This window comes from Protopterus annectens, chromosome 14.part0 (assembly GCF_019279795.1).
Source record: "Protopterus annectens isolate FY-2018-M chromosome 14.part0, PAN1.0, whole genome shotgun sequence".
Taxonomy (NCBI): Eukaryota; Metazoa; Chordata; order Ceratodontiformes; family Protopteridae; genus Protopterus; species Protopterus annectens.
This window is the reverse complement of record NC_056748.1, coordinates 931092244-931119214: the sequence shown is the minus strand read 5'-3', so window position 1 is coordinate 931119214 and position 26971 is coordinate 931092244. Positions and strand designations below refer to the sequence as shown.

The 26971-nt window shown below is 39.4% G+C and overlaps 1 protein-coding gene across 2 annotated transcripts in view; it reads left to right on the top strand.

The window, feature by feature from the left end:
• Nucleotides 1-26971, top strand: part of LOC122789351 (disintegrin and metalloproteinase domain-containing protein 8-like) — a 688349-nt gene that overhangs the window by 582070 nt on the left and 79308 nt on the right. For both annotated transcript variants that reach the window (XM_044056732.1, XM_044056731.1), the window contains exon 18: nucleotides 6218-6305. In XM_044056732.1, coding sequence (XP_043912667.1) covers nucleotides 6218-6305 — 88 coding nt within the window. The remainder of the gene's footprint in view (nucleotides 1-6217; nucleotides 6306-26971) is intronic.

Genomic DNA, 26971 nt, shown 5'->3' with positions numbered 1-26971 from the left:
AGCTTATGAGAAAACATCTGGCATCAGGCTATAGTCACTGGCCAATTAGAACTAAACACCTGTGTTGTTTTGCTTACTAAGAAGCTGGAGACCCCTTATCTACACTTTCTCTCATTAGGCATAAGTTCCGATCTTCCATGCTGACACTAGGAAATGCCAAGACAGTGAGAAAATCCGAAGACAAGCCTATGCTCTCAGGATCAATTTTGAAATAAGAGATTCTGCTGTCAAACAAAAATATAATATAAAACACTTAAAGATGTATTGCTTCTTGCAATTTTTTCTTCTCAATGGAAGGTGGTGCCAAAGGCCTTGGCCAGGTGAGGATATGATGTATTTGCTGCCTAATGACTATCCACTGCTTCAGTTATTTTTTTAAAGATGCTAATGAGGTTTTAGAGAGGAAGACCTTCCTTTGATAAACCTTTGACAAAGCCAAATTGATGAGGATCCAGGCTTAAGAGGTTTTCAGTGTCCAGATTAATGAAATCTGGTGTAATGTATTCCACAGCTTTACATAGGAGGCTAGTGAGACTAATGGGCCTATAGTTACCACTGTCTGTTGTTGGACCACACTTGTGTAATGGCATTAAAATGGCTATTTTCAGGCTTCAGGAAAATAAGCAGTGGGAGAGGCTTAGAATTAACCGATTAATTAGGGTTTCAGAAAGGCCATCTTTGGCAATAATAATCTGGCATATTATCTGATCTTATGCCTCTTCCCTTCTGAGAGGATTGAGAGAACATGTTCCATAATAATTCATGGAGGTGGCTGGGATTGTGAAATCTGTGGAAGAACTTTCACTGTGAGTGGAATAACATTTGCACTAATTTCTTAGTTAGGATATTAGCCATTTCCTTTAGATCAGAGTGTGCAGTTTTATTGTGAACTAGCATCGAACTTCCTAATGGTGTCATTAAGCTCTTTCCCAGTTTTCTTAAGGTAGATAGAATGAGATCTCACACAAGCATTAAGAAAATTCTTTTTCTTGTTTTTAACAAGAAAATAAAGAAAATTGTGAACTAGTACAACACTTTAGTGAAAAAAGTAATATTTATTAAGCTCTTTCATCCTACTTCTAAAACCAGGACTTCATCTGAGCAAAACTGTTAATATCCAAACTGTGTTTTAAAATCAGTTAAAAAGTCATGTGTTTTAGTTGAAAATTTACATGCATCACTTGAAATACTTTATAATTTTGCAGATCTAAGTCTAAAAAGGCAAGTAAATGGAAGCATTTTCATTAATGGGTCTATGTCAGATGATTGACTTTTTGGAAACTTGAAAAAGTATCGACTAGATCATAAGATCGAGTTTCTGAAAATGCAAACATCAAAAAAAAAAAAAAAACCTTTTTTATGTTTTTTCAGAGGGCCAGGTCCCCCTGTGACCCCCACACACCCTGCAAATTGCATATACCAACTCAGAGATTGCACTACAGTGAGGAAAAGGGTAAATTTCCCAATCCTCACTGTACCACGATCGCCACTCAAAAGCTTTGAGTTTTCAAAAAGTCAATCACATGGTCTCGACCATATGGAGTTTGACTTTCTGAAAACTCAATTAACTGATAGGAACCCTCATTAGTACACAAAAACTTATTTGCATTAACTCTTAAATGCTACACAAGTACTCTGTATTCAATTTTACTTTTAATTGAAAGTAAGAAATATACTGAGTGCAATTTACAAGCAAGCAAGGAGACAGATAGACAGCTAGCTAGCTAGATAGATATCAAAATGAGAACCAGACATCAGAATAAAACATACTTTAAAATAACAAAGAACAATAAGGGTGATGTGCAGAGCTGTAGTAACTGCAGAGGGACAAAACTGATCAGTCACAGCATGAAGTTATGGGTAAGAGTAGTGGAAGCTAGGTTAAGAAGGGAGGTGATGATTAGTGATCAGCAGTATGGTTTCATGCCAGGAAAGAGCACTACAGATGTGATGTTTGCTCTGAGAGTGTTGATGGAGAAGTACAGAGAAGTTCAGAAGGAGTTGCATTATGTCTTTGTGGACTTAGAGAAAGCATATGACAGGGTGCCTAGAAATGAGTTGTGGTATTGTATGAGGTAGTCAGGAGTGTCAGAGAAGTATGTAAGAGTGGTACAGGATATATATGAGGGTAGTGTGACAGCGGTGAGGTCTGCAGTGGGAGTGAAGGATGCGTTTAAGGTGGAGGTAGGATTACATCAAGGATCAGCTCTGAGCCCTTTCTTATTTGCAGTGGTGATGGACAGGTTGGCAGACTAGATCAGACAGGAGTCCCCGTGGACTATGATGTTTGCAGATGACATTGTGATATGTCGTGAGAGTAGGGAACAGGTGGAGGAGACCCTGGAGAGATGGAGATATGCTCTGGAGAGAAGAGGAATGTAGGTCAGCAGGACTAAGTCAGAATATATGTGTGTGAATGAGAGGGAGGATAGAGGAATGGTGTGGATGCAAAGAGTAGAGGTGGTGAAGATGGAAGAGTTTAAATACTTGGGATCAATAGTTCAGAGTAACGGCGAGTGTGGAAGAGAGGTGAAGAAGAGAGTACAGGCAGGATGGACTGGGTGGAGAAGAGTGTCAGGAGTGATCTGTGACAGATGAGTACCAGTAAGAGTGAAAGGGAAGGTCTACAAGAGGGTAGTGAGATCAGCTATGTTATATAGGTTGGAGACAGTGGCACTGACAAAAAGGCAGGAGTTAAAGCTGGATGTGGCAGAGTTAAAGATGTTAAAATTTGCACTGGCTGTGACGAGGGTAGACAGAATTAGGGCTAAGTATATTAAAGGGTCAGCCCAGGTTGGACGGTTTGGAGACAAAGCCAGAGAGGCGAGATTGCGTTGGTTTGGACATATGCTGAGGAGGGATGCTCAGTATATTGGGAAAAGGATGCTAAAGATGAAGCCACCAGATAAGAGGAAATGAGGAAGGTCTAAGATAAGGTTTATGGATGTAGTGAGAGAGGACATGCAGGTGGTTGGTGTGACAGAGCAAGATGCAGAGGACAGGAAGAAATGGAAACAGGTGATCGGTTGTGGTGACCCCTGATGGGAACAGCCGAAAGAAAAGAGAGAGAGAGAAGAATATGCTTTGATGCATGTGTGCTTTTCAGGTTAATAAGCAAAAAATATATCATCTGTTTAAACACTGTTAATTAGTTCTGACAAAATCAAATTTAAGTTAGATATAAATTTTCATTTTCATATTTATGAAACAAACTAGTTATATAATTTTAAAACAAACCAGCCAGAGGCCACTATGACACTATTACAAAACAAGAAAGAAAACCACAGTGTCCAAAATGCCTACAGTGTCCTGGGCATTGTAATTGTAATACTAGGAATGTTGTGTATGTGGCAACTTGCACAGCCTGCCCGGGATTTTATGTAGGGAAAACCACTCGGAGGCTAAGGGATAGAATTGCTGAACACTAGAGATATCAAAAACAAAAATCTAGCAGTACCCTTTATGCACACAGCATAGGGTACATTAATTTTAAAAGTTTTTTTATTTTTTATAATAGACAAGGTGAAACACAATGAAAGGGGTGGTGATGACAAATTAGAGAGAGAGGTGAGTGAGACAAAGTGGCAATTGAGGTTGAATGCCAAAAAAGAGCCAGGCATAAATGATTGTATTTCAATTTTCTGCAGTTTTGAAACAGAGCTAATAAAATTTAGTTGGGTACAATTAAGTTCGGAATTAAATGAAGCAAGATTTTTTTTTGTTTTTTGTTTTTATTTATGGGTTGAAAGGTATAGAAGTAATGAACAAATGAAAACATTTTTTAATTGTACATATCTGTGTTTAATAATAATGTTTTAGCTGTATGTATTTATAACAATTGAATGTGCTTTTAAAAGTATTGTTGTTTGAAATTGATTATTGACTGATTATTGGGTTAATGTATTTAAGTGAGTGTGCCTGTGGTAGTGTGACTCTAAAGATGCCCGTTTGTTATAAGGGCGAAAGCACTAGACCATTTTACAAATTATTTCATAAATTATCATTAAATTGAGGTCCGTTTTTACCACTGGTATGGTTTTCTTTTTGTTTTGTAATAGTTATATAACTTGGGTTGAGTTATAATGTAGCTACACTTGTTTTGCCATTTTATGATTCTTATGATCATCTGTGGATGCTTAGCTTCTGCTAGGTATGCCCTGTGGGTCTACTTCAGTTTGTTGAATGCTTAATTGAATGAGTCATTATTTGTCGAACCCTATTCAACGAAAACTCAATTAAGTAAACGTCAATTTCAGCGAAAACTTTCCCAGGGAAAGGACGTGGTTGGCCATTATCGGGTATTTGCCCTTTTCCCCTTTGTAGTGCGATCCCAGACATGGTATATTTAGTTAGGGTGGGTGTGAGGGGTGAAGCTCCCCACACTGGGTGGTGTGGGGGGTGTAGCCCCGCACTTTGCAGAGTTTTGCATTTTGTTGTCTTTGTTGCGATCGGGAGCTGGCCCAGTGGTTATTTTGCCTGGGAAAGTTTTCACTGAAATTGTTGCTTACTTAGTTGAGCTTTCACGTAATTGGGTTCGATAAATAGCGATTCGCTTAATTAAGCATTCAAAAATATGATATAGACCCATGCGCTATAGAGTATTAATATTTTATAGTGCTTTCACCATTTTATTGTAACTCTGAGAAGATTTGAAACTTTACAATGTTGATGTTTGGGTGGATATTTGACGATGAAATCACAAATGGAATTGGAAATGGTTTGATGGGAATTGGCATTGTGTTTGGAATCTGAGGCAAAGATAGATGGGCTACATTTTAGTTTGGTAAGGAGAATGTCTTTACCAGCAGCTGCTGTGGCATTAGAGGAGAGAAATGGCAAGATATTTTTGGCCAATGTTTTTTCGCCAACCGAAGACCAAGAAGCTTTGAAAAGTGAACATGATTCATCTCTCAAGCATCACCATCAACATATACATTCCAGCTATTTCCTCTGACCTTCCTCTTGGCACAGTAGAGCTTACCACCACCACTACCTGCCACATCATCATGAGCAACATCCAAGCATATGTCCATTCCTTTCAACCTTTCTTCTGACCAGATATCTTGCAACCACCACTACCTGCAGGCCCAAATAGCCACCATCATCACCAGTAACAACCAAGTCCAAAGTCTTTCCTTCTGACACCTCCGACCCTCACAAACCACCACCCAGACTGTCACCATTACCATTTTCCAACACCAACCACCACATCCCAGTGAAAGCAAATACGGTCCATTAAATCCATGTATTCTGCTTCCCACACTCCACACCAGCTCGGCTCACCACTGCAGGCCCAAACGTCCACCATTCTGAATGTTTCCAGAAACAGGTAATAATTTCCAACAAGAACAACAACAGACCAATAGACACCACAAACATCGCTGCCACAGCATACTGCAACCTGACATACAAAAAAAGACTCACCTTCACAAGGAAAAATGATGAAATACACCCCAAACAAAAAGTGCACAACGAGAGTGGGAGAGGCTGCTGCCATACAAGGTGCCTCCATCTTGCCCCAATTAAGTGACTGGTCCAGCCAATGTTGAAGTCATTTGTGGTTTCAGTTGTGGAGGTGTTTAAGTCAGATTTGGGAAAGTCTGTTAAGCAGTCAGAGAACCTTTTTGGGGAGCTAAATAACATTGTCTTTTTTTTTTATCGGGTTTAGAGGGAGGTTGTGTTAGGTAGTTATGATTGCAATGGAGGTCAGACTGGAATTTTTCGGAATATTCTCTCTTCTGACACCTCAGGATCCTGGGACCTCAATTAGAGCAGAAATGGACATGCCGTTTGTTTCATTTGTGCGATATGATGGCTGGATGGTGAGGTCTTAGTCCAGTCATACTGTTTAGAAAAAGTTTTAGAACTGCCTGCTGTCTTATGCAGGATGCAGGATGTGTAATGTTGGCAGTTTGGGAAGCTCATGTACTCCACTACAGACATCTGCCAGCATATTGTTTAATAGATTTGAATATATGTCTGTTTCTACTGGAATGCACTCAGGCAGCAAAACAAATTTAGCTCCTCCCCACCGACGGACAAATGCCCTCTAGCCATTCACTTTTCATCTTTCATTCCAGTCTTCCATCACCAAGGTCACTAAGTTAGCCTGTTTTACTGGAAATGTTAATGGGAACTTTACTTATAAGTTTGTATACCAGCAGATTTTATGGAATAAGATTTCATAATGCTAAGCTATTGTTAATCGCTTTTTCAGGTCTGTAACCACCAAAATGAGTGCCATTGTGATGCAGAGTGGGCACCACCTTATTGTTCAAGAAGATATTCTGATGGAGTAGAATCAGGTTAGTAGTTAATGATGTCATCCTTTTCTGTTGTGCTTTTCATTATACAAAAAAATGTAGCTGCAACCCTTGCTGGGAATTTTTTAATATGGCTTACATTTTTTTATAGACAAACTGTAAAGATTTTCTTTGTTTCTGTCTTAATATATTTGATCATCGTACAATGTATTTTTAATGTTGCTGACTAGCCTATGGCGAGGCCACCGACCTGCATCTAGCTCACATGACCCTAAGTGGGCAACTTATATGGTATTGCCTCTGACTGTAACTTATTAATGCTTGAAGCTGTTAATAAAAATGTAGCTAGCAGTTGTATGCTTATTCATTTCCAGGTCTGTTCATCGAGGGAACTACAGATTCAGGTCACGACATATCATAGGGAATATATTTCTTTTTGCTGATTGTTAAATGGTCTAGCAAAGACATGTTTTAGAGGACCTGTTTAAAATCCACTGGATGTGAGGAAAGGAGGCATTCAAACACAGATTATGTTGGTGGTTGAAGCTTGAAGCTCACCTGGTCCATGTAGTTTACCCCCTTAACAGGAGGAAATGATTAGATGAAGATTATTTGCTTGAATCCTGTGCCTCTGGCTCTTTCTTCAAGAATGATAACATTTAATTAGCTGGGGGAGTTAACACAAACTGCTCCCCTTACCGCCAGGCTACAGATACCTGAGCATCTCTGGCCTTGGTAATGGAAGATCAGTATCGAAATGCAGATACTGTAGTACAACACAAGTGTGCTGCTGATACTGATACCGTAGTACAACACAAGTGTGCTGCTGATACTGATACCGTAGTACAACACAAGTGTGCTGCTGATACTGATATCATAGTACAACACAAGTATGCTGCTAATACGGATACTGTAGTACAACACAAGTGTGCTGCTGATACTGATACCGTAGTACAACACAAGTGTGCTGCTGATACTGATACCGTAGTACAACACAAGTGTGTGTGCTGCTGATACTGATACCGTAGTACAACACAAGTGTGCTGCTGATACTGATACCATAGTACAACACAAATGTGCTGCTGATACTGATACCGTAGTACAACACAAGTGTGCTGCTGATACTGATACCGTAGTACAACACAAGTGTGCTGCTGATACTGATACCGTAGTACAACACAAGTGTGCTGCTGATACTGATACCGTAGTACAACACAAGTGTGCTGCTGATACTGATACCATAGTACAACACAAGTGTGCTGCTGATACTGATACCATAGTACAACACAAGTGTGCTGCTGATACTGATACCATAGTACAACACAAGTGTGCTGCTGATACTGATACCGTAGTACAACACAAGTGTGCTGCTGATACTGATACCGTAGTACAACACAAGTGTGCTGCTGATACTGATACCGTAGTACAACACAAGTGTGCTGCTGATACTGATACCGTAGTACAACACAAGTGTGCTGCTGATACTGATACCGTAGTACAACACAAGTGTGCTGCTGATACTGATACCGTAGTACAACACAAGTGTGCTGCTGATACTGATACCGTAGTACAACACAAGTGTGCTGCTGATACTGATACCGTAGTACAACACAAGTGTGCTGCTGATACTGATACCATAGTACAACACAAGTGTGCTGCTGATACTGATACCGTAGTACAACACAAGTGTGCTGCTGATACTGATACCGTAGTACAACACAAGTGTGCTGCTGATACTGATACCATAGTACAACACAAGTGTGCTGCTGATACTGATACCGTAGTACAACACAAGTGTGCTGCTGATACTGATACCGTAGTACAACACAAGTGTGCTGCTGATACTGATACCATAGTACAACACAAGTATGCTGCTGATACTGATACCATAGTACAACACAAGTGTGCTGCTGATACTGATACCGTAGTACAACACAAGTGTGCTGCTGATACTGATACCGTAGTACAACACAAGTGTGCTGCTGATACTGATACCATAGTACAACACAAGTGTGCTGCTGATACTGATACCATAGTACAACACAAGTGTGCTGCTGATACTGATACCGTAGTACAACACAAGTGTGCTGCTGATACTGATACCAGAGTACAACACAAGTGTGCTGCTGATACTGATACCATAGTACAACACAAGTGTGCTGCTGATACTGATACCATAGTACAACACAAGTGTGCTGCTGATGCTGATACCATAGTACAACACAAGTGTGCTGCTGATACTTATACCGTAGTACAACACAAGTGTGCTGCTGATACTGATACCGTAGTACAACACAAGTGTGCTGCTGATACTGATACCATAGTACAACACAAGTGTGCTGCTGATACTGATACCATAGTACAACACAAGTGTGCTGCTGATACTGATACCGTAGTACAACACAAGTGTGCTGCTGATACTGATACCAGAGTACAACACAAGTGTGCTGCTGATACTGATACCATAGTACAACACAAGTGTGCTGCTGATACTGATACCATAGTACAACACAAGTGTGCTGCTGATACTGATACCATAGTACAACACAAGTGTGCTGCTGATACTGATACCGTAGTACAACACAAGTGTGCTGCTGATACTGATACCAGAGTACAACACAAGTGTGCTGCTGATACTGATACCATAGTACAACACAAGTGTGCTGCTGATACTGATACCGTAGTACAACACAAGTGTGCTGCTGATACTGATACCGTAGTACAACACAAGTGTGCTGCTGATACTGATACCGTAGTACAACACAAGTGTGCTGCTGATACTGATACCAGAGTACAACACAAGTGTGCTGCTGCACTCTTCAGTGTGCTGTCCTTCAGGTGAGAGGGCCCCATCTGCTTGACTTGGTGGTAACTGAGGTGGGTATAAAAATCCCACAGCACATATTGTGTCCTTGCCAAATTTCCTCTAGTCAGTAAGTAGACCATCTTGGATCTCCCCTGAAAAGTGGTCACTGGCCTAGTGGGATCAGCACATGCAACAAAGCAAATAAATAAAGCTGATTCACCTGTTTAATTAGTAATTCTTGATGTGGAAATTCACTAATAAAACAGAGAGAGAGAACCACTCAAGACTTCTTCAGAAGATCATTTTGTTGAATATCTGGATGTGCCCAAACGCTTCCATCTCCAGAACTGGTCTTATGGAAACCTTCAGTAGACAGCAGCATGCAGTTATATTTTTAAAACGTTAACCAGTAACGAATTGTAAGATATGCAGTAAACCTCTAAACAGCAAGCCACTTCCGTATAACCAGTAACCTCGCAAGTTGTTGTAATGTATGCAGTAAACCTCCAAACAGCAAGCTACTTCTATTTAGAACATAAACCACGCTGAAAAGTTCTATCGATTATATGTTTATCTGATAAAACAAAACACAGTCCTTACTAATGTGTGCCCTGTCATCACTACATACACTTGTTATTATAGCATATTAAGGCTGCCTGCCTCAGACTAGAAAAAAAAAAAGTCGCTGGGAAACATGGTGCTCCTCTCCCTCACGCTACATCCATGCCGCTGTCTACATCATTAAAGACTAAAAGCATGCCTGTATTACTTGTATTGTTATAAGGCTAGGATTGTTTACTGAGCTCCAGAGGTTTTACTTTGAAAACTATGCTTTCTCTGTCCTGATTTTGTCCATTTGATATCTATTTATAATAATAATATATAATATTCAGTGAATATAATTAATTATATGTTACAAATGACTTGTGCCAAGTATATCAAATTAAATTTCTCTCGGTTAAGTCACCAAGCCAAGAAAAAATCACTTATGCAGAAACAAAGATATTAACACACACACAAGGTCCAGTAACAAAGTATTGGCTATTCCAAAAAGTAAAGTCTGCCTAGGACATTGACTCTTAGGCAGTGTTCAACTGTAGTGTATTAATGGGATCTCAGGTGACCCCAGTTTAGATTTGTTTAAACTGACATACCATTTGGTACCTGGGGAAAAAAAAAAAAAAAATATATATATATATATATATATATATATATATATATATATATATATATGTGTGTGTGTGTGTGTGTGTGTGTGTGTGTAAAACTCATAAACCCTTCAGGCTATGTTGTCCTTTTATGATTACCACAATAAACCCGTATAGATGCTTATGCCAAAGACAGGTACTAACTGCATTCTAATTCACAGCCTGTGTGGGTGTGTGTATTTTCTAATCACTCTTACTTCATCATCTTTGCACTTGAGAGACCTATAAAAAATTTGAAGGAAATATAAAATGAATATTTAACATTTGTTCTGCTGATTCACTGTTCCATTGTATCAGAACTGGCGTACCATTAAACTCCATCTTATTTTCAGTTCTCCAGGATGAACACATTGAATACAAAACAAGTAAACACATCTTGTTTGTTAGGCTTGGAAAATTACTTCTGGTCAGAAGTGGAAATGACAGCATCTAGTAAATATTGTTTAAACAAGTGTGTCTGCATTTCCTGGTTTGGTTTTGCTAATAGGGCAATTATGCTGACCATCATGTTAAACAAATGCCTGTAGTTTGATGAAGAACATTCTCTGCCAGATACTACTATACCCTGTTTTATGTTAAAGGAAAAAGACACTCTTTGAACAGAAACATCAGATTTTGAATTCTAATGCAGCCAAGTCAGTTGCTAAATATTTGCTTTCAGATTATGATGAGGAAAGAAAGAGAATATTTTTCCCAGGGTACGATGTATCTTTGTATTTGGATCATAGCACAGTGACCCCAGACTTTCAGAAGGTTCTGGGTTCAGGTCCTGGTACACTAGACTCTCATCCTTGGAACTTTAAAGTCTAATCTGGTATCCTTACATATGAGATCTTTATATGAAAAAAGGTAGCATTGTTCTTGTGTGATGGGTTCTGGGGTAGAATTTTAAATTTAGTTGGAACTATCTTTTTCTTCTCCTTTTGGCTTTTGCTGTTAGGCGTCACCACAGCAGAACAACTGACAGTGGAGTTTTACCGTCTCAAGTTGCCAGCCCTGTTCCCAACTCTCCACAGAAGGCACACACGTGCACACACTCACACCTAGGGCCAATTTAGAGTGTCCAATCTAGCTGCTGCATCCCTTTGGGATGTGGGAGGAAACTGGAGAACCCAGAGGAAACCCAGGTAACTGCAGGGAGGACAGGCAGACTCTGCAAAGAAGGCACCCCAGCCAAGAATCGAACCGGAGAACCTCTTGCTGTAAAGTGGCAACGCTAACCGCTGCACCACCATGGCCACCTCAGCTTTAGTTGGATCAGACCCTGAATTCTATCTTTTCTGTCAACTTTGTTCATTTACTGCTGTTGGAGATTCTTACCTTTTAAGAGAAACATTTTCACACAATTCAGGTTTGCAAATTACAGTTCTACGTCTGAATCTTTTCTGGTGACAGATGTAATTAGGATTATGTACATCAGCATTATGTCTTAGTCATAGGTGATTATTCCCTCCAGCTGCCTTGAGTTGGGTTATGTGTTTTATAGGTGTTAAAATAATTGCACTGTGTGTGATGCTGCTGTTGCTTACACTATGTCTTCTTACCTAAAGGTACACTATGGAGTTAAAAAAACTGTTCATAATCTCTCAATTCACAAAACATTGGTTTTACCAAATGACAAATAGCCAGCCCACTGGAACACAGAGTGTTTTATATGCCTGTGATGATCTGAGCTCAAGAACAAATGTGAGTTTTGGGGGAGTTAGCCAAAGTGGTAAGTTCTGACCAGTTAATGATGAGCTCCCCTTCCCAAAGAAGAACACACAGTGATGTCTTTCTGTGTGTCTGAACCTGGCAGAGACTATTTGTGCAGCTCTTACCACATAACATTACTGTATGTTATGGCGTGGCACTCACTCAGACATAGAAGCTGCGTGATCAGTGCTCTGTATGTTAAACTAAGATGCAACTGGCATTTCTGTTAGCTGTCGGTATTCTAGTAGACCTCTTCAAGATTAGATTAGTAACCAGTGAAGGTCAGTGAGCATATTCTGTTTAGTCTGATTAATCTCCTTTACCCGTATATGAAAATATTTGTGTTTGATGAATACTCAGATAATTTTTTCTTTTCCTGCATCAGACTGGGGCAAGAATATTGCACATTGTACCAGCACTCTTCTCAGTTACATATAATGTATAACTCATTGCAAATCACTGTGACCTTAGGGCGTGCTACATTTATCTGTGAGTATGATTAAGAAAAACTCCCAACTGTAATTTCCATTTCCCTGTTAGGTCTTGTGAGTTTAATTTGTATATGTTAATATATCTGGGTCTCCCCTGCATGGAAGTCATTTGTCTAATGGCAAGCAAGTGTGTTGACCTTGGCAGTACTGAAAGTAAACCTATTTAAATCTGTCAGTCTTGACCAAGCATGCTTTGATGAGTTTGCTAGTAATAGATTAACCACTGCCGTATTACTTAACAGAGCCTTGATAGTTTATTTTTAACTTTTTAATTTATCAAGTAGGATCATTGAAGATGTCCCAGACTGGGTTACAGTCAAAACAACAGCAAAGATATCTGTGGTTTAGGGTGACATTCTTATTCTGTGTCCTCAGCAAACCATGTAGTACATAGACAACAGTCTCAGTAAAAAATGGGCTTATTAAAGGCCAGCATTAAGCCTGTGACCTCAGATAATGGGAGTACACAGTAACAAAAGAAGGACAAAACCGTCATAAGTCAACGCAGTGTCAACCAAATCAGATATCAATTCCAACAAAAGGTAGTGGCGACCATTCAGCTGCTGGGGTAAACAATTCAACATTGTTATCCTGGATAAGATAGTATTAGGAATTCCTGATGATAGTTAAGGAAGTAAGGCAGATTGTTGTGCTGGTCATCCATGTGTGGTAGATGTTACCTATTGTTTTATTAAAAAAAATAATTTTGTTTCTTGGGACTCTGCTAGTGTGTAATTACTGCCAGTGTACCCATGTGTCATGTTGTGTAAAACCCTTGAGTGCTGAAAAAATAAGAAAAGCAAATTAATCTGCTACAAGTTCTTAAACGTTCACATTATTAACAAAACCATCCATCTGTTACTCTGTGGAACATCACTGTTGATTTGGCTAAAAAGCAATGTAACTAGTTCAGTTTATCAAGTACTTCAGATAAGTAAAAGTAAAGACAAGTAAACCGTATTTGTATTTGTTGTAAAATTTAGGTTGGTATACATTAAGTCAAAGTAAATGCTGAGGCTTACTGAAATAAGTACTAACATTTTTACATCATCTACATGTTTAAGGTGAGAGATATGTTGGAAGTAGCATATAATGTGCAGTAAATGTTAGAACTGTATTTTAGGATTATGAAGTTGATGAAAACTTGTACAGTTGAATATGTGTTTCACCAGCTTTTAAGGGCGTAGAAGACAGGCTATAGCAGTCACAGTGGTGGATGGTAGATGGGGACACAGGTAAGGCAACACCTTTGAAGCAGATATAGGAGTTCTCAGTTGCCCCTGATTTTGGTTCATATTTTTGACCTGTCCCTTATAAAGTTCTTGTATATCGCTGAGTATTACAGTCAGTCAATAGTACCAGACATTAGAGTTTTATACGTCCTATTCTTCAGAAAATGTACGTTGATATAAAAACCCATTATTGATGCAAAACCCTTTGCATTAATTTTCTAAGTGAGCTAGCTTAATATTTAAAATCATCCCTGATTTTGTCCCTGATTCTTTATCAAAGACAATGAATCATATTTAAATAAATAAATATTCTTTTTCTTTCTTAGTATAGGGATAGAGTTTTTGGACCACTTCCTGCAGCAACAAGCAAGAGAGGCAAAGCCATGGTGCAAGAGGTGGTCAGTTAAGAATGACCAAGACACAGTTAAACAGTGTACAGACATGACTGCATATGTAAAAGCTGAAGCATAGGATAGCAAGGGAAGTAAATGTAATGTGAGAGAAACTAAGGTGGTGATAATGGGACCGTCTGTAAATGGAGTAATGCAAATGAGACTGAAAGGGGAAGAAAATTACAGTTTGAGGATACGTCAGTCACTAGACTGTACCTTTAAGGGGTGGTGCAGTGAAGGTGACAAAAGTTCGCTGGAAGCACAGAAGACATTGGCGTATCACTGACAGATAAGTCAAGAATTAACTGGTATAGTAGTTGTAATGTTGGAGCTGCATAATAAATGCAATGCTATGCAAAGAATGACATGAGTGGGAAGGGAGCAGGATGAATTAAACATAAGTAAATAAATGTTACTACAAGCACAGTGGTACAGGAGTTACAGTTGTTACCTCACAGAGCATAGTTTTATAGTTTGGTTCCTCATTGTGATGGCTTCTGTATGGATGATTCCACTTTCTGTAGACCTAGTAGATACTGGTGTTCAGAGCAGCAGATGGCTTGGGTTATAGGGCAGATTTGAGAGGGCATCACTATCCTTGAGCCTATGTGGGGACACTCCCAGACCACAAATTATTTCAGGTCTCTAAATTGATGCCAGCATGTAGGGATAAAGGGCCATAACACAAGCCAAAATATCTAACTCTGCGTGCAGCTATGGTAGGTTTCTTGCTGTCTCATCACCTAGGTAAATCTGGTTTGCTGTCTAAGGGAGAGGCTATCAACACCTGGCCAGTACTACTGAAAAACTGTATACAGAGGCATAGTTAAGCACTCATGGGGATGCCATATTGCCATAGCTGAATTCGGACCCTCTTTGAAAGATACATACCACTTTATTTTCTTTAACATTATTTTCTCATAGGTACTGACCATGACTAGAACAATAACAGACTTTGGCCACTTTTATTAATCAAGAAGGTAGTGACAGCTAAAGCATTATATCAAAAATATTGCAGAGACTATGTTTAAAGATGCAGAACAGTTTGCATAGGACATACAGAAAAGTGCAATTTAAATGAAATTCTGAAAGAAGCAACTTGGAAAGCTGTTCACAATTAAATGAAGCATTTATATCATACAGGAATGAGTTCATCAGAGATGTTATTATTGTAATGCCTTCTCCTTGGTTATTTAATTTTACAAAATTACAGGTGTGTGTGTGTGTGTGTGTGTCTACCTGACTGATTGTGAAGGCATATTGGATTAGTACAATAACAAATTTACTCCATCTTTCATCTTAAATCATAACAGTCAATGGCTGATTCACAGCTCATAGGCAAGTACACTAGGTTAGCTGCCCTTACAGGCCATTTTAAGCCTAGTCAGCTTCCCTTTCTGTGCTCAAAATAACCTATTCCATTTGGTTATAGCTTGACCTTAACTATCCCATGGTCGGTAATTGTATATTACCCTTAATGAAAATAACTGGGATCATAAAGTAGATAATGTGAGGGGATCCATGCATGGGGCAAAGGTGTCTGGGAGCTGCATCTGTCCATTAGTAGTACAGGGGGATAATCCTTGGGTAAATGTTCTATTTTCCATCCATAGATCTTGAAAATGGACAAGAATGAACTTTGTTTTATGTGGATGGGGAGTCTGTTTCATAGCAGTGGTATCCTCTGCGAAATATACCTTTCCCTCCAAACCATTCTGTTGATGGTGCAGAAGAAGTTTACATCCTTACACTAAGTATTTCTGATACCATGTGACTTGTCGATGTGCAGTAAATCCATTGGTAATGAGATGGAGGATGCCTTGTATGCCAGACCCACATCACCTCTTAGCAGTCAGTAGGATACAGAGTATAGTGTCAGAGCTTTGTGTCCGTCCATGTAGGCCATGTTGGTTAAGCCTTGTATACGTTTAATAAGGTATCTCTGTGGGCATTCTAGTTGTTGCATCTGGACAGATGTGTGAGAAAGGGGGCGTTATATTCAATGACTGGCCTAATGAGAGCTGAGTATATGGGGACAGTGACATCCCTAGATATAGACAATCCCTTTGTTTATAAGCCATGCAATATAGAAGGACTTTCTTACAACAATAGACACATATTGGTCAAAAGTCAGGTCACTGTCCACATAAATTCCCAAATCTTGAACAAATGGGTTAACTGTTAGGGAAGTATTATCAGTGCGATAGTTCCCTGGGATAGATGACTTCCTAAAGTTTACAATCATGCATTTTTTGACATTTAGTATCAGATCCTGATTTTGCCAGTTATTTATTTAAGACAAACCATTCTACAGTATGGCAAAGTCATTTGGAGATTCAATGACTGCTCCTAGCTTACAGTCATCTGCAAATTTCTGCTAACAAAGGGAAAATGGACTAATGCAGACATAGGCTTACCACTGAGACCCACTACATGGTATTACTCCAGGCGTAGGCTCACCAGCAATATCCACTAAGTTGTTTAATTCAGCCAAAGGCACAGCAGTGAGTTGCACAAAGTGATACTAATCCAGGTATAGACTCACTGGCGAGATCCACTAAGTGATATTACTCCAGGCATATGCTCACCAGTGAGATGCACTAAGTAATATTAATCCAGGCATGTGCCCAGGAGCAGGATCAATTAAATGATATTAATCCAGTCAAAAGCTCATTAGCAAGCTCTATTAAGTGGTAGTATCCAGGCATAGACTTACCGATAAGAACCATTAAGTGATACTAATCTGGTCACATACTTACCAGTGAGGTAAACTAAGCAGTATTACTCCACCTATAGGCTCACCACTGAGATGCACTATGTGATATTAATCCAGTCATAGACTTGTGAACAAGATCAACTAAGTGGTATAAATCAAGGCATAGGCTCACCAAAGGAATCCACTAAGTGGTATTAATCCAGGTACAGGTTCACCAGGGGGGTCCACTAAATGGTATTCATCCCAGCATAGACTCACCAGTAACATCCATGAAGTAGTATTAATTCAGTCATAGGCCCACCAGAGAGATCCAGCAAGCTGTATTAATCCAAGAATAGGCTCACCAGTGAGATCACAAAGTGGCATTAATCTCGTTATAGGCACAGCAGTGAGATCCACTAATTGGTATTAATCTAGGCATTGGTTTATCACAGAGATCCACTAAGTGGCATTCATCTTGATATATGCTCACCAGTGAGATTCACTAAGTGGCATTAATACAGCCATAGGCTCCCTAGCAGAGTCCAACTTAAGTACATCTTCCAGCGCACTTTAAACTGCACTTTACATGTTTGTAATGTCTCTCAGTCTCTGATCTTGCTTACAGCTATTACTTGAGATTACCAATGTGACCTGCTTAATGAGTTGCATGTATCAAACTACACAGTCACCAGACTTTGTTTTTATAAATGTTATGTCAAGTGATGTCTGTGGGTTAAGGACAACACTGCCAAACTTGCATTCATCTGCATATTTTGTGTGCCCAACATGTATTTCAGTTTCTCTGTCTGAGAAAAAAAAAATTCCAGGAGGAGTGGCCCAAAGATGGATCCTTGGGGGACTCCGCTACTTTTGACAAAACCATGATGAGTTAGGTCATAGAGAAGGAAGATTCTCATGTCTGAATATGTTATGTGATGATTTTCTCCATCACCCTTCAAAATATACCTGTGAGGCTGATAGGTTTGTAATTATTGAGATCTGTGAACAAGCCTTCCTTGTAGATTAGAGCCACAGCAACCTGCTATCAGGTGTCAGGATATAGCCAGTTTTTAATGCTGTGCTGTGAATGCTAGGTTGTTTTTGATTGCACTAATTAGGCTAACTGGTATCTTATTTTTGTCTCATGAAACTGGTGTTTCTGATCTTACTCAGGGCAGAGATGACAATTTTGGAAGTACTTAAAGATTGTATTCTATTGAAGGAAAGAAGACCAGATGGAGTTCCCCTTTGCGTCCTGAAATTTCATACATATTTGTATGCTAGTGTGTTAGCTATATCTGTTGACTCTATTATTGTGATATAATTGTGTTTCAGCACACTGCAGTCTTCTGTTTTTACCTTAATTTTTCAGAAGTGGTTCTAGAGTGCCTTTTATTGTCACCTGTCTTGATGGAAAATTTTACTTTTGATTGCTTTAGTGAATTATTTTTGGGTAGAGCGGATCTTAGCTTTATTGTATTTGTTGGGTGCAGCTTGAAATATTTGTACAGTCTTTCCTGTTTATGTAATACTTTGTTGATTTTTTTCCCATGATATTTGTGTCACAGGGATGAAGTTATGAAGGCATTCATATGAAGTTTGTTGAGGGTTTTGAACAGTCCACCAACCGGTTGTGGTGGGGGCATAACACACAGTCCTAGTTGACTGATGCAAGATGTTTGTTCAGGGCACTATAATTGCCATTTGCACAGATCAGTGGTGAAATTACTGTATGGCACCCAGCAGCCTATACACACACTACCAATCACAGAGAGCCCAGAAATTACATGCACTGATTTTATTGGAAGAGGTTATTGGCCAAGATAAGAAGGGCATTCACATTCACTTTTGTGGATCATGCATTGTGCCATGCCATCAAACAAGACAAAATCAACACCAGGATGAGCACAAATCCTGTCATTTTATTGCTTCATGTAAGGGACAGCACAGCCTATTAATGTCTTACCCCTCCATGAGCTGCAATGGGACATCAATGTCAGGTATGATACTAGTCCTTACCTGAGACTACAAGGTAACAGGTATCAGTTTTTTCAATGCCTGTTCCATGTAGCCATCTAAGTAACATACTGAATTGTGCCTCTGCATTCTTGTGTGAGAGGGCTTCATCCAGTGTACCCCTGATTTAAAGTAACCGTCTAAAATACACTGTACCAATGAGAAAAAATAATTCCCCATTTTAAATATGTGAATTTGGCTTGACAGTGAAATGTTAGAAGAGAAATATTTGAAAGATTGTTCCATTTTGCAGCATTAAAGCACAGAACTGTCACATTCAGAAACATGTGCACTTCTTTAACTTTAATCATAATGGCTACAGAATCACATGACCCAGACAGGGGGCCACTCAACTGCACTCCGAACAGAGCCAAAGTTAAATAGTCGATGTAGGCTAGATACTTAGTGTTTTAAGACTTAAAGGAATGCTGGATATTTAAAAATGCTTATTCATGGCAGTAAACTGTGGAAACTCTTGGACATCTGATGACAATGTATATCTTCCACAAACTATTTTGCTTACATGGATAAGAAAGACATAAGGGTTAGAGATGCAAAACTGTGTTAGGTGTGAATACCTTATAGGCTGGTTCCTTAAATATTTTTTTCCAAAAAAAGGACCACATGAATACTTTGGAATATGATTCTGAAAAAAGTAGTCCATTATTCTAGAAGGATTTCTCCTACTCCACTAAATAACACATTAGCAGTTTCATTGCATTTAGTTGTTACCTGAAAATCTCCATTCTGGATAGAGAAGAAAGAAAAATCTGTCATTTCATTTGAATGTGGAATTTAAGTAGGGAATTTTAAATGTAATTTGGGTAGTTTGGCAGTGATTTCTGAGGCAGATTAGCAGACTGTATGTCTTGTATTAAAAATTATCCAGTAAAAAAAAGATACAACAGTTATATTTACTTACTGAACATAAATCGTTTATGTCATTCTCCTTCTTATGGTGACAAAACTCCCTGACAGATTAGTTGGAACAGATACTTGAACATGTACTTTTTACACATTATTTAAAGTCAACTACAAAATGTTCAAAACTATGTTTAAAGGGGAAGTAGTGTATTATTTGCAAATAGAAGCCTACGTTTGTGAGCTGAAGTTATAGAACACAGATTTCTGGATCTCCCCGTTATTTGAGTACTGAGGTGCAGTGACTCTGGAGTAAGTGTTTTTTGTAAATTTCAGTTGGTTTAGGTTGTTCATAGGTTCATAGGTAGGTACTAGGCTATCAGCCCTGGGGCCTATACAAGCCCAGCCAAAAAGGTACCCTGGCTTTTGCTACCCAAGAAAATTATTTTCCTGTGCCACTGTCGAGCAGAGCCACAGAGGTGATCCCAGGGGTGAATTTCCTATTTCCCATCCAATCATCAAGATTTTTCTTGAAGACTGCTAATGAGGAGCTTTGTTTGATAAAGATAGGTAGTTTATTCCAGAATATGGGAAGTCTCTGGGACAGGAATCTATCCCTCCGGCATGTTCTGTTTATTGTGGTGATAAGGTTTAGGTCCCTAGAGTGTGTAGCTCTGAGGGATTGGGATTTCTTTAAGTGAAGCATGTCCAACAGCTCTGGGTTTGACATAGCTTTGTATGTTAGGCAGAGATCACCTCTGAGTAGGAGATATGCGAAGGAGTAAAGCTGGAGTTTTTTGAGAAGGTCTGCGTAGGGCATCTGTTTGAGGCCGGTAATCCTCTTTGTGAGGCATTTCTGCAGCCTTTCCAGTTGTTGTAGATGTCTTGAGGTACATACCAAAAGGGGCATTGTACTCTATAATGGGTCTAATGAGTGATGAGTAGAGGGGAACAATGACCTCTTTTTTTCTGGATGAGAAACATTTTGTGATGAGGTGTGCCACGTAGAAGGATTTCCTGACTACTATGGTGATGTGATTATCAAAGGAGAGACTACTGTCCACCTGTGTCCCAAGGTCTCTTATCACACTTTCGATGTTAAGTATACTACCACCTATGTTGTAGTTCATGGGTACATACCAAAAGGGGAGTTTTTATCAAAGGGGATGACAATGCACTTTTTGGCACTGAGCTTGAGGCCATGGTTTTGACACCAGGCATCTGTCTCAGTGAGGCCCTTTTGTAGGATGTCCACATCGTTAGGAGTTTTGATTATGGCTCCTATATTGCAGTCATCTGTGAACTTCATTAGCCAAAGACCTTCTGTGTTAGCCTGTACTTCAGAGAAGTAGATACCAAACAGAAGAGGACCCAGGACTGAACCCTGTGGTACTCCACTTGTCACTGGTCTGAAGTCGGATTTGGAGTCTGCTACTTTCACAGTGTGGGTTCTGTCAGTGAGCCAGTTGGCAACCCATCTTGTGACATAGGGATTTATACCTAGTTTAGTTGGTTTATCTATAATTCCAGAGTGGGGGGATGGTTTTGAAAGCCTTGGCAAGATCTAGATAGGCTGTGTGAACCATCTTACCCATGTCTACGGCTTTGTTGACCACTTCAAAGAAGTCTATTAAGTTTAGGAGACATGATCTGCCTTTTACAAACCCAAACTGGGTGGGGTCCTTGTGGAATTCAAGTTTATGAGCCATATACTTCATTCATATCCATACACATGCAAGCTCCAGATAGTTTGAAATGAACATACAAAATGACCATATCAGTATTTTAATGAAATGGAAATACTTTAAGAAGAGTATAGTGGAATGACAAAGTGAGTAATGGCCCATTAAATACGCTTTCATGAGTAATTTTGCTTAGCCTAGAACAGATTACTTCAGGTACAGACAAAATTCATCTAATGCAGGGAATGCCAGGGTATAAGCATAGTTAAGTTTACAACATTTCTTTTTTCTCAAATTTTTTTTTTTATTTTTCAAATACATTTGAATGAATTCCATAGTATTTATACAGTTTACAACATTTCTGTATCATTTAGACTTTGGTAGATTTATATAATCAGAATCACGTTATCTACCCACTTCTTTCCAAGGTAGTTTGTAAAAGTAGACTGAACTAAAATAAATAGAAAATACTTGTTTATTTAAAAATGGTTACCAGATGCTGGCATTTCAACTTATCTTAATAAGCTTTGCCACAAGGCCTGAATGACATTAGAGTGTGACTATATTTAGTTTTTGGATCGTGATAATTTTAAATATCTAATGGACCATGTCATCCCTTCATGTGCCATGCAGACTTCTTTCCTATGCATTGTTTTCCACTCACACATTTTCATGTGACACATAAAAATATATTTTTTATTTTTTTGTGTTGTTTTCATTTAGTGATCAAGTTAACTGTACATTTACTATGACCGTTTGCTGTATGGTTTCTGTATATTTTCTAGCTAAATTTATTCCAAGATGAAAGGATGGTATTACCCACACTTAGCCAGTCAGAAACACTGTTGAATGATCTATAAGGGATCTCACACACAAGAGCATGCACAACACACACACACACACACACACACACACACACACACACACACACACACACACACACACACACACACACACACACACACACACACACACACACACACACACACACACACACACACACACACACTTGCACTCACACACACACACACACACACACACACACACACACACACACACACACACACACACACACACACACACACACACACACACACACACACACATAAAAACACCCAGTGGCATGGTGGAGGTTGGCAGTGGATAGTACAGGAATAAGTCCTTCTACATTTTGGTGCATATTATTTAACTACAGTTGTGTACCACAATCTGATTAAACATGATGAATATTTAAAATAAATACCAGCATGTGTTAATATTGTATACATATCCTATGAAACTATATATCTATGTGTATAGACTGTCTAAAACTAATGTAAAAATGGCATTGCATTAAGAAGACATTATTGTAGTTTGCTAAGTGAGCACTTACTTTATTAACTATACTGGGTCACAGTAGGACACTATTACAAGGAGGTCAAAACCATACTGTTAGCTTTCAGTCGGCATACTGTCATTAGTGGTATCAAAACCATTTCATTGTAAGGGACAGAGGAATTTAAACAGGCCATAACTCCTCCCAGAAATGCTAAATGCATAGGTAGTGGCATAGCATACAAAGGGGATTGCCTGAGTTAAAAACTAGTCATGGTTACTCAGATTTACTCCATTCTACCTTGAGAACAAATTAGATGAACTCAGCTAGCTTTAAGACTTAAAAGCTGTTACTTAGGCTACATGTCGTAATAGCACTTACTTTAGATATCGTTCATTTTTGTAATATGATGTCTCAGTATAACTTCATTTGTTGTTGAGTTCTTAGTTGTATATTTCCTTGCAAATAAAGTATCATTGGCCTTATTACCTGTTTCTGACAAATATTATGTAACTGTGATATCCCAGCATGCCTGTTAAGTAGTACATAATATTTTTGGCAAGAACCATTGTCTTAATGGGCAACAGAGGTACACATCAGAGGTACCAACGAGAGAATCAGGATTTTAATAAACTGACATTTTCAGATGATTAGAAAAAAACAGTTGGTCTAAGAAATGTAGATAATGGGACTGTAGATAATGGGACTGTAGATAATGGAACTGTAGATAATGGGACTGTAGATAATGGGACTGTAGATAATGGGACTGTCGATAATGGAACTGTCGATAATGGAACTGTAGATAATGGGACTGTAGATAATGGAACTGTAGATAATGGAAATGTAGATAATGGGACTGTAGATAATGGGACTGTAGATAATGGGACTGTAGATAATGGGACTGTCGATAATGGAACTGTAGATAATGGGACTGTAGATAATGGAACTGTAGATAATGGAAATGTAGATAATGGGACTATCGATAATGGGACTGTCGATAATGGGACTGCAGATAATGGGACTGTAGATAATGGAAATGTAGATAATGGGACTGTACATAATGGGACTGTCGATAATGGAACTGTAAATAATGGAACTGCAGATAATGGAACTGTAGATAATGGAAATGTAGATAATGGAACTGTAGATAATGGGACTGTAGATAATGGAAATGTAGATAATGGAACTGTAGATAATGGGACTGTAGATAATGGGACTGTAGATAATGGAAATGTAGATAATGGAACTGTAGATAATGGGACTGTCGATAATGGAACTGTAGATAATGGGACTGTAGATAATGGGACTGTCGATAATGGAACTGTCGATAATGGAACTGTAGATAATGGGACTGTCGATAATGGAACTGTAGATAATGGAACTGTAGATAATGGGACTGTAGATAATGGAAATGTAGATAATGGAACTGTAGATAATGGGACTGTAGATAATGGGACTGTCGATAATGGGACTGTAGATAATGGAACTGCAGATAATGGGACTGTCGATAATGGGACTGTAGATAATGGGACTGCAGATAATGGGACTGTAGATAATGGGACTGTAGATAATGGAACTGTAGATAATGGGACTGTAGATAATGGGACTGTAGATAATGGGACTGTAGATAATGGGACTGTAGATAATGGAACTGTAGATAATGGGACTGTAGATAATGGAACTGTAGATGATGGAACTGCAGATAATGGAACTGTAGATAATGGGACTGCAGATAATGGAACTGTAGATAATGGGACTGTAGATAATGGGACTGTAGATAATGGGACTGTAGATAATGGGACTGTAGATAATGGAACTGTAGATAATGGGACTGCAGATAATGGGACTGTAGATAATGGAACTGTAGATAATGGAACTGTACATAATGGGCATCTTCACATAGCTAGTTGTACTGTCACCTGGGCAAAATGCTTTGATGGTAAGTTGTATGACATTTACTATTAGATATATGACAAAAGGATTAGAGCACACAATAGAGGTAACATGACACAGAGGGTCTATATTAGTTCACTGAAATGTTATTCGGCAAACACCTATTCATCGACCTGTAATCCGCGAAAATCGCTTCAGCAATCTGCTGAATTTACTAGGGCAATTAAATAGTTGCTCAAAGCACAACGGACAACTACAAAACTTTGCCCTTTTCTCCATTGTAGTGCGATCTCGGAGTTAGCATATATAGTTGGGGGTGGGTGGGTTTGAGTCAACTACAAGTTGGTCTCTTGTGCTTTGGGCAACTATTTTGTTGCCCTCAGTAAATTCAGGGAGTCGCTGATGTCATTTTCGGTGATTAGAGGTCGATGAATAGGTGTTCAGCAGAATAACATTTTGGTGAGCTAATATAGACCTGACAGAAATCTAGGTTTTCTACATGCAGACACAAATTCTTTCAGAAGTTTTTCTATCTAAGTAATTTAAGCACCAAGATTAGCAGCAGTAATGCCGTCCTTGAAAGAACAATAGATTTCATTTTATCAGCAAGATGTGCACTGCTAACTAAGTCAGTGCCAGTCCAGATTAACACATCCTTATAGATCCTTAGCTCACCAACTTCAGGCCTTTTGCTATCCTATCCCCCACTGTCCCACATACTAGAAAAATGCATTCACAAACAGTTACATACTTAAAATCTCAACAGTAAAAGAACAGAACTGAATAGGGTAGGGGGGGGGGGGGGGGGGGGGGGGGGGGGGGGGGGGGGGGGGGGGGGGGGGGGGGGGGGGGGGGGGGGGGGGGTGGGGGGGGGGGGGGGGGGGGGGGGGGGGGGGGGGGGGGGGGGGGGGGGGGGGGGGGGGGGGGGGGGGGGGGGGGGGGGGGGGGGGGGGGGGGGGGGGGGGGGGGGGGGGGGGGGGGGGGGGGGGGGGGGGGGGGGGGGGGGGGGGGGGGGGGGGGGGGGGGGGGGGGGGGGGGGGGGGGGGGGGGGGGGGGGGGGGGGGGGGGGGGGGGGGGGGGGGGGGGGGGGGGGGGGGGGGGGGGGGGGGGGGGGGGGGGGGGGGGGGGGGGGGGGGGGGGGGGGGGGGGGGGGGGGGGGGGGGGGGGGGGGGGGGGGGGGGGGGGGGGGGGGGGGGGGGGGGGGGGGGGGGGGGGGGGGGGGGGGGGGGGGGGGGGGGGGGGGGGGGGGGGGGGGGGGGGGGGGGGGGGGGGGGGGGGGGGGGGGGGGGGGGGGGGGGGGGGGGGGGGGGGGGGGGGGGGGGGGGGGGGGGGGGGGGGGGGGGGGGGGGGGGGGGGGGGGGGGGGGGGGGGGGGGGGGGGGGGGGGGGGGGGGGGGGGGGGGGGGGGGGGGGGGGGGGGGGGGGGGGGGGGGGGGGGGGGGGGGGGGGGGGGGGGGGGGGGGGGGGGGGGGGGGGGGGGGGGGGGGGGGGGGGGGGGGGGGGGGGGGGAAAAAAAAAAAAAAAAAAAAAAAAAAAAAAAAAAAAAAAAAAAAAAAAAAAAAAAAAAAAAAAAAAAAAAAAAAAAAAAAAAAAAAAAAAAAAAAAAAAAAAAAAAAAAAAAAAAAAAAAAAAAAAAAAAAAAAAAAAAAAAAAAAAAAAAAAAAAAAAAAAAAAAAAAAAAAAAAAAAAAAAAAAAAAAAAAAAAAAAAAAAAAAAAAAAAAAAAAAAAAAAAAAAAAAAAAAAAAAAAAAAAAAAAAAAAAAAAAAAAAAAAAAAAAAAAAAAAAAAAAAAAAAAAAAAAAAAAAAAAAAAAAAAAAAAAAAAAAAAAAAAAAAAAAAAAAAAAAAAAAAAAAAAAAAAAAAAAAAAAAAAAAAAAAAAAAAAAAAAAAAAAAAAAAAAAAAAAAAAAAAAAAAAAAAAAAAAAAAAAAAAAAAAAAAAAAAAAAAAAAAAAAAAAAAAAAAAAAAAAAAAAAAAAAAAAAAAAAAAAAAAAAAAAAAAAAAAAAAAAAAAAAAAAAAAAAAAAAAAAAAAAAAAAAAAAAAAAAAAAAAAAAAAAAAAAAAAAAAAAAAAAAAAAAAAAAAAAAAAAAAAAAAAAAAAAAAAAAAAAAAAAAAAAAAAAAAAAAAAAAAAAAAAAAAAAAAAAAAAAAAAAAAAAAAAAAAAAAAAAAAAAAAAAAAAAAAAAAAAAAAAAAAAAAAAAAAAAAAAAAAAAAAAAAAAAAAAAAAAAAAAAAAAAAAAAAAAAAAAAAAAAAAAAAAAAAAAAAAAAAAAAAAAAGGGAGAGGAAAACAGTAAGACAAAAGGTAAGGAAAAAATGCGGGAAAACAGTTTATAGGATGGAGGAAAAAGGTGTAGTGCTGAGAAACGCAGGCAATTACAATTAGGCTGAAATGTATACAGAGGTTTCTAAAATATAAAGA